The following is a 9143-nucleotide window of genomic DNA, read 5'->3' on the forward strand; positions in this document are numbered from 1 at the left end:
TGAAATGAAATGGTGTTTAACGTCCCACTGTTCTGCTCCTTTACTGGTCTAATGAAGACGGGCATTCGCCATACAGTGTGCTATGAGGGAAATTTTGCCCGGGCAGCAGCACTATCGCCTACTCTTATATCGAATTCCAACTGCCAGGGGATCTTTTACGTGCATTCCAATATATACACGGGACCTCGGTTTTTTGTATCATCCGAAGGACTAGACAGCTGTTCTTGTCAGGTCCCCCGTTCTGCACCACTGACAAGGGGAAACCACGTCGGAAAATCCCGATGAACTTTCTCGGCCAATGCAGGGATCGAACCCGCGTCCTCCAGCTAGCGAGCCAGCGTCTTAACCAACCTAGCCATCGTGGATCCCCACAATGTAATGAGTTAGACACAATTGAACACTATCTGTAAGTGTAGAATAGTTAACCCTATATGGGAAGAGATATCAAATACAATAAAAGAACAATTAGTGTCGACTTTAAACTAGATTTTAAATATGTAATATTACAGGATAGCAATATTAAAGGACATACGAACTCCGTTGATTTTTTAACTCTATTTACCAAGTATTTTATCATGTGCTGTAAATGCCAAGATAGTTATATTAGCCTCTCTATGCAAAAACTAAGATACCGAGAATCTATTGAACATATAATAGATTTGAATAATAATACATTATCTGTGCACACGTCGAAGTGGTCTGGTTTTCGTAACAGCTGTTGACAACAATTTATAACTTGAAAATGTTTAAACCGTCGATTACAATTAGGAACTACACTGTAGACTTTCAAATAACAGCACGTTTTGAGTATATGTCTATGTAATTTCACACACTTTTGTATAGATGACAACAAAATAATAATAATAAAGCGTGCCAGAACGGAAAAAAGAACTATAACTCGAAGAAATCTAAAATACAAAATACATCATGTCGTTACCCTTCCCGTGGGGTATGACGAGATTGATTATCTGTATTTTTTTTGCCTATTCTCTGTGGTTGATAGGGTGGGTGGCGGTGGTGAGTTAGTGCGGCGCGGTAATTACTGTTTAGTGTGTGTCCTTTTAGTTGGTAATACTGTTTATATTAAAGTTATGTATATATAAATGTACGATGTAGTTTTTTTAAAAAAAAAAAAAGCTATGGCGGGCGTGGCGCCAGACGGGTAAGCTTACTCTTCCGGAGACACCGGTTACCACTATATTTTGTACACGGTGAACAGTCCTTTTGCTGATATACACTATTTTACCAATACCGCTTTTTTTAGGACTTCGAATTTTGTCTAATGGTTTGGATTGTTCGTACTTGGTTTTATTTTATTATTACTTAACAAATCAAATATGACAATAGAGGTGATAATATAATACAATATCACAATTCAAATTTTGACTCATTTGGGGGTTTTTTCTAATTTGCTAACGGCACATATTGTAGTCTATTACTTACTTATATTGTTTAAATAGTTATTGCATTGGTTGAAAGACGTGACGTCACATAATTAAGGTATAAAATATGCAGACAGACATCTTTTCTACATTAGTTACATCTACTCGTCGACGTCTGTTCAACTCTTGGCATCACCATTAGCAACAAATTTTATCATGCAGGCTCTAATACTAGTTCTCCTCGTGACCACTGTGACAGCCATATGGGATGATTCTAAACGCTATTACCGGTATCCGGTTAGGAACGAATGCCAGGAGGTTAAAAAGAAGGGTTTGTGCCTTTTCGATGATAACCTGATCACCTTCGCTAGTAGCAGCGCCAAATATCTATTCCATAAATGTTGCTATCCCAGCGATGCCGTGGAAACAGGTTGGTAATATTATTAATTTCAATTTATTGATATATTGATTTATTTGAGTAGTGATCATACTCATATCTAAAAATGTTCCCCGACATCAAAAGCCATCAATTCAGACAATCTGCTATGATGTTAAACTGGGAGACTTTTGCCTTTTCGATGATCAGTTGAATCAATTTGTCACAGGTAACATCAAGGTTCGGAACATAAAAATAGTTGGATTCTATTGTAGGGGTGTTCCCACTTTGCCGGCAGTCTTTGATGTCAAATTTAGCCGCTAATCCAGAGTTAATCCTAGAATAATGGTGTTATAAACTATAGTCCATATCTTTTTTAAGAATAAAACTGTATTGATTTTAGCAATTTTAACTTTTATTAAACGACATTAAATAATTAACACATATAAAAATGTATTGATTTTAACAAATTTAAATGTTTTTGTTGAACATTTCTAATGGACGGCATTTGGTCTGCTTGACTTTATTCGGTACTTGTAACCATTGTGTATTAAGTATTTGTAATTTAAACCCACCTTTATGGCATCACGTCTCGATTGATTGTGTTCCTGTACAGAGTGACCTAGCAACGACAATACATCCATACAAATTTTAATTTGAGTTGAAAGTTGGGGTTTAGTATTGTCCTTCTGCTCAGTTTTGCTTGAGTTCAATAAAATATCCACAAGCCCCATAAGGGCGTACGAGCATTTGAGGAGTTTTTCATTCAGCATAAAAGATTCCATGTCTTTAAACGGAGTATCTCTCTTTAGATGATTCCAAATTTTAGAGTTGACTTTCTGGGGGGTGAATTTCTAAATTTGCAGGTCTGAAATGTTTTTCTAGAATTTCTTTTAATCTTTCATCTGACAATTTTGAATTAAACAGCTGTTTAATTATCCCAGATACTTTATCCGGCAATACATTGCCCACTTTATCACTGACAGAGTATTTTTGTTCTAACGAATCTTCAAATTTATCGATTTCATCTACTTCGAGTTCTAATTCTATCTCATTCTCAGCATTGTTATTGTTGTCCGACTTGGATTTTTTATTTTCCTCTTCTTCATAATTCAGCAAATCGTTAATTTGTTGGTCAATATTCATATCATTTTCCCCCTTCTTCGAAATTCTAGGAATTTTGTACCGTTTTTGAGTGGCAGGAATATCCGAATCAGAATCGAAGAACGTTTCATCGTCAGAAACTGATAAAGAATGGACTCGCTTCCGGCCATCAACAGGTCATTTTTTTTACATCGGACGTTTCTGGTTGTCGTAAACTCGCAAAATAATTTACAATCAGAAGTTGAAGTTCTTCGAACGATTTTCGATGCATGTCATTCATTTCAGCTTTAAATTCTTCAAAAGATTGAGACTTAGATGCACTAAGCCTAGCAGTTTTGTCAAGTTGTGACGAAATTATTTCATCATCCTTCTTACAGGACACGGACGTCAGTGACGACGAAGCCGACTGATTACTTTGCCGATTTTTTACAGTCACTTGACTGGTATCACTGGACATGCTAGAAGAAGCGAATTCTGCACCGATGGCCTTAGAACTAATTTTAGAACTGCCCTCAATCGTTTTGGAAGGTTTTCTTCCTTTATCTTTATTGTCAAAGAGGACACTAGCCAGGTCAAAGCTAGTACTACTACTAGTGGCATTTTTCTTCGAGTCCGCCATTTTGTTAACTTAAACTTGGCCTCGTGGCTCACAACTAGGTAGACCCGATAAAATTTATTTTTGGGCAGATAAATAGTCTAAAAAGACTAAAAAGCTTTTATTAAGCAAATTGAACTAATCTACTTCAGGAATAATTGACCAGAAAAGGTCATAAGCCAGTCGAATCACTGTAAAATCGAGCGACTGAAAAATACGTGTTGTCTCTTCGATGGTTGACACGCTAATGATGGTTCTTGGCATGCGCATCTCATATGACGTCATACAGTAAGACAGAATTTTGAATCTTCTGATGAAGACTAAGAATAAACTAATATCTAAACATGTCTCTGATTTACTGCATTTACATTTCTATATCTCTTGAATAGTATCATTATAATTTAATATTTTGAATGACGAAATCGGTACTGAACAAAAAAGATAACGAGAAGCCACTCTTCAGGTCAGTTTTGAAGCAAGCCATTTCTGTCCCCCCCAAAAATACAAACTTGGTCTCATAAATTCACAGCTCGGCTGACGATTCCCCCCTTTGAGCCACCGGACTAAAACGGTGTTCCAGAGTCAGTTAATTCTTGATTGAAATAATTGATCCCACAGCGTGAAGTCAAAGAAAATTGATAGTGTCGCAGCTAATTCCTTTTTGTTGCCGAGATACAGGATAGTGTCAGCCGTGACGAAGGATGGTTACGACGTAACCCTACCTGCAGTGTCACAGGCCCTTTATTGTGAGTCCGTGACCATGGTAGTCACCTCTGTCCGCGTAGTGTCACACTGTTCTATACATATAGTTTTAAACATAAAAAATAGTTGGATTCTATTGTATACATACAGCTTTAAACATATGCTTATTTTGTAGCTTTTATTGTTACCAAGAATGGAGATCAAATTGTTAAGACCTTTAATGGTGATTTCAAGCCAATGGAATTTGATACTTGTGCAATAAAAGGAGAAAACTTCTGCCCTAAATGCTGTGAAGGTATGTACTCTAATTAATTGATATTGTGTAGAATCTGAAGGTCTTTGTGACTTGGCTGTTGACGAAGGGATAAATGAGGATATGTATTTTTTTTACAGTGAATGGTAACTGGGGACACTGGTCACCGTATGGTCCTTGTTCTCAGTCATGTGGTACTGGTATGAGGACACGCACTCGTAACTGTGACAACCCTGCACCAGCTAATGGAGGTAGCGATTGTGTTGGTATGCCTACAGAAACTCAAAGTTGTAACACTCAGCTATGTCCAGGTAGGTAATCTAGACGTTCGGATGGAGTTAAAAGCTAAAGCCTTGTGGTTATGCATTTACAATTTTTAGACTAATCGTGACCAATAGTTTGAGATTATTATATTTTTCAATCTGTTAAAAAATGAAGTTTTCTAAAGGAATCTGTTTGTTAATTTAGCTTACGTATAGCACTGAATGTTTTTCTGATTGTGAGTGTGTAGAACGTATAAACGTTCTTTAAAACCATTTAATGTTGATTTCAGCTGAACTGTGTGCAAGTTTTGGTTATGTATATGATCCCGCCACCAACATCTGTATCAAAATTTTTCAACACCTAGTGAATTTCTTTGGTGCAGAGAAACTGTGCGAAGAGGATGGCGGTGTTTTGCTTAAGTTGGACTCCTTACCTAAACGTGATTTCCTACAAACACAAGTAGACGGTAAATATATTTTATTTCATTTAGAAGAAAGAGGATTTGGGTTGGGCGGTAGTTTTCGATTGACTGCAGGGACGCCAGGAGGATTTTTATACGCCCACATTTTCACGTGTACGTAATATGCCGTCGCCCATGTCCGTCCGTTTGTCCGGGCGTCAGTTCACGCTTGTTTGTGGCCACTTTACAGGATTATCCGATGTCGATGATCGACCCATAACTTCCTGAATTATTACCTCTGGCTGTACGAAAAAGTGCGTTTTAGCTTGTAGACACTCTAGAGGTCACAGTTTTATCCCATTTTGATGAAACTTAGCATGTATGTTTCTATCCCAAAGAACTCGGGCGGCTTCAATTTTGGAACATAAAGATCTGGTTGTTTCATTATTTTTCATTTTAAAAGACCGTAACATATATATTCGTTACACCATAGTCGCGGATGAGTTAAAATTTGTCGAAAATCGGATCGACACCAAATTGGTCCTTCACCTTTATGCAAATAGCAGCAAAGCATGTACTTCATATACCAGGTTGGAATATATTAAAATATATGTTAAGGTTCAGAAAATCTTAGATTAGTTTGCTTTTTGTGTCTATCCCCCCCCCCCCGCCTAGCCCCCTTTTTGCAGTTATACGCCCTTTTCCAAAAATCCTTTAACATATTTTTTTTTCTAAATTTGGTTTGAAGCATTGAAGTCATGGGAGGAAGAATGTTTTAAATTCGATTTAGAACATTGAAATGATGAGACCTATTGATTTCCCCAGTTCTCCGTTGACCTCTTTCAAAATGGCAACCGCTTGTTCTTAATTTATAAATTATTATGAGAGTTAATTCAAGAAAAATATTGGATTTGGCAGAAAACTTTAACAAGGGTTTATGGTCGACTTTGATATTTATGAGGTTTCGAAGTATAAATATCACTTTAGGGATCACGTTGGCTAAGTGGGTAAGACGCTGGCTCGCTAGCCTGGAGGCCGGGTGTTCGATCCCTACATTGGCGGAGAAAGCTCATCCATATTTTCTGGCGTTTTTCCCTTTGTCAATGAGGGTGTTTAGTCTTCAAATATTTCTGAACGATGCGATGACACTCCATCCCGACAACAAACAACCACCATCACCGCCACGTATTGCTCACGTTTCCATAGAGACAGATATTACTATTACCCGTGTTTGTGTCAAAATGACCGAACAACTAGTTTCGACGAGATTTTAACCACCACTACAGTTTTGATTGGTTAATAATATGTTGTTTTGTTCTCTTGCTTTACAAGGTGACAGCGCTCATGATTTCATAATTGGGGCGAGAGATGTAACCGGCATGGACGAATTTGAACATCTTGATGGCACAGCAGTTGTGTGGATCGGCCCAGCACCCGAGGACTCAGACACTATGGATTGTGTGAGATATGTCAAAAGTGGTCAACGCATGGACGAAACCCCTTGCGGAATAAAAAGGAAGTTTATTTGTGAGAGAGATGTCACACCAATGTAACCTACCTTGAATTTATAACCTCCGATCACCATTTTATTTTTTCCGACAATTTCCATTTTGTTGTTCAAAGCTGAATCCAGGTTAATATGTATCCAGGTTGATTATGTGGTTAAATAAACAGACACGAAATATCCATGGTAGAAAATCGTTCAATCGGATTCAAAATAGTCACATGATCAAAAACCATAGGTGGCGCTTGTTCGTGTTGACCATACCCCCCATAGATCGTCGAATGTTGACAAGTATTTACGGATGTAAATTTAGGCAGTATACCCAAATCTACCTTTTACTCAAGATACGAAATTGATTTCAGTTGAGAATCTAAAATCATGGTCACCCCGAAGACTGTTTAAGAATGGTTAAGTCTCATTGTGTAATTTTAGTACTTTAGGAAGCACTATTGGAATCCGTTAGGGAGCACTATTGGAATCCTTTAGGGAGCACTATTGGAATCCTTTAGGAAGCACTATTGGAATCCTTTGCAAACTACAAGTTTGTTAAAGATATATCGCTAATAGGAATAGCCCCCCCCCCCCACCAAAAAAAATAAAGAAATAAAATGGTTCATTTCTCTTCAGAATTTACAAAGTTAAGCCAATCGCCATTTGTTATAGGAGAGCAGAATTGATAAGCCTATTTTGAATCTGGTTTAATCCAAGCCGGAAGATTATCTAGGATTGGTTATTTGATTTGTGTTCTTGGTTCAATGTTAAAGGATCAAGCTGAGTAGATATTAGGGTGGGTGAAGCCGTGAGAAATTGGAAATTTTAGCGGAAAATCAAAATGATGAATGGTTACTTAAATAAAAAGATGCAAATCAAAATTGTGTTTTGTATTTCTTTGAATTATTACCTACATGAATTGAGTTTACAGATACATTACCGATATTACGAACGAACAGATTTCGAAACTCCAAAGATTACAAAACCGCGCTGCTTACATTGTAAAAAAAACTAAATCAAAATCAAGATCACACATCACCCTAGTCTTGAACAAATAACATTGGCTCCTTGTTCGAAAACGATCAGCTTTAAAATCTTATCGTTAACCTATCAAACGATAAACAAATCCGCGCCAGGTTACCTTCAAATTCTAGTATCACTGTATCAACCTAAACGATCATTAAGATCGTACCTGCCTATAATTTGAAATCTTTTGGATCCAGAACTTTTCGATACAGTGCATCAATTGTTTGGTATACACTTCCAGAAAATATCCGACAATGTGAATCTGTGTCGGTTTTTAAATGCAAAGTGAAAACGTGGTTGTTTAGTCACTATCATTACCACTCCAAAGTGCATTTCCTAGTGGATTGATCATCATTATTAAGATTTCATATGAAAGCTTTTTGTTTTTGTTAAGATTATTATTTTTTTTTTTTTACTTTCTGCAAATCGGATTTCTCAGAATCTAACCATAGGAGGATCTGTCTGAAACTTTGACCTACCCCACAAAAAATGGGTGGCAACTTTTGATTAAATATATTTTCAAAACGTTTTACGAATCCGAAATCACCGAATTTTACGAACGAAGAAATTGACCTACATACCCATAACTCTGTGACTATGTGACCTATTTTACTAATTCTTTTTTCTTTGAGTACCTTGAAATATTTACTTCAAATCTGCTATTTTCGAATTTCGAAAATTACGTCCATGACATTTCGTCCCGGAAGTAAAACAGAATTGACAACTTCTTTAATATTGGTACGATTTCCATGAAATTTGGAATGTATGTAGATCGCATTGACCCAACTTCAACGATACTATTAAAAATGTCCTAACTTATCTCCCCTTGGAGAATTAAAGGATTAAAGGTCAGATTGCCTTGAATTTATTTTTCTGTACTAGCTACGACACTTCTGATTCGTTCACAAAAAATGGAGTTTGTAGCCCATTCCGGAAGTGCCACCATCTTGAAATGTGAAATATCGCTAAGGCTTTTTTGATATTTACTTACAGACAAGGGAATTATATTTTCCGAATCCTTGAAGGAATGCCTAAAAATCGTTCCAGACAGAATTTTGATTTAGGTCAACTGATGGTCACCATTTTGAATTGTATATGAAAAATAGTGAAAATTCGACATTAACGGACTTGTAAACATACACAATTGGTCGTGGCTTAAAGAATATGTCTCCTATTACCGAAATTAATACATTTCAGGATAGCCTGGCTCATGGCCGAATGTTTGGTATTTAAATATTTCAAAAATTCGAATTTCGCCTTTGATGTTTTCCGTGCCGACAGGGTTGTTTTCGAGTGTACGCGCGCGCATGCGCGTCACATCACTACTTTCGTGCACACCAACTTGAAAGTCACCGGGTACCTGGCCTAAGGTCCCAAGCACAATTCCAACCAGAACGTTTAGGGCCCGACCCATGGGGGGCGAGCGGTGGCCATTTTTCCCTGGGGTACTTAAAGAAAACAAAAAATAGAGATGGAACTAGGTGTTCGATTTTAATTTTGGGACCATTTGTGGATGCGCCGAGGTCGGAAATGGTGGGGTAGGCCG

General features: G+C 37.3%; 1 protein-coding gene across 1 annotated transcript; it reads left to right on the forward strand.

Moving 5' to 3' along the window:
- Nucleotides 1–1548: 1548 nt before the first annotated feature.
- On the forward strand, nt 1549–7436 carry LOC126812144 (SCO-spondin). The gene is made up of 5 exons (XM_050538411.2): nt 1549–1812; nt 4335–4454; nt 4553–4723; nt 4966–5142; nt 6409–7436. The coding sequence occupies exons 1-5, from the start codon at nt 1599–1601 to the stop codon at nt 6627–6629; spliced, it is 903 nt and encodes a 300-aa protein (XP_050394368.1). The 5' UTR covers nt 1549–1598; the 3' UTR covers nt 6630–7436.
- The last annotated feature ends 1707 nt before the right edge of the window (nt 7437–9143 follow it).

The sequence above is a fragment of the Patella vulgata genome, chromosome 2 (genome assembly GCF_932274485.2).
Source record: "Patella vulgata chromosome 2, xgPatVulg1.2, whole genome shotgun sequence".
Classification (NCBI taxonomy): domain Eukaryota; kingdom Metazoa; phylum Mollusca; class Gastropoda; family Patellidae; genus Patella; species Patella vulgata.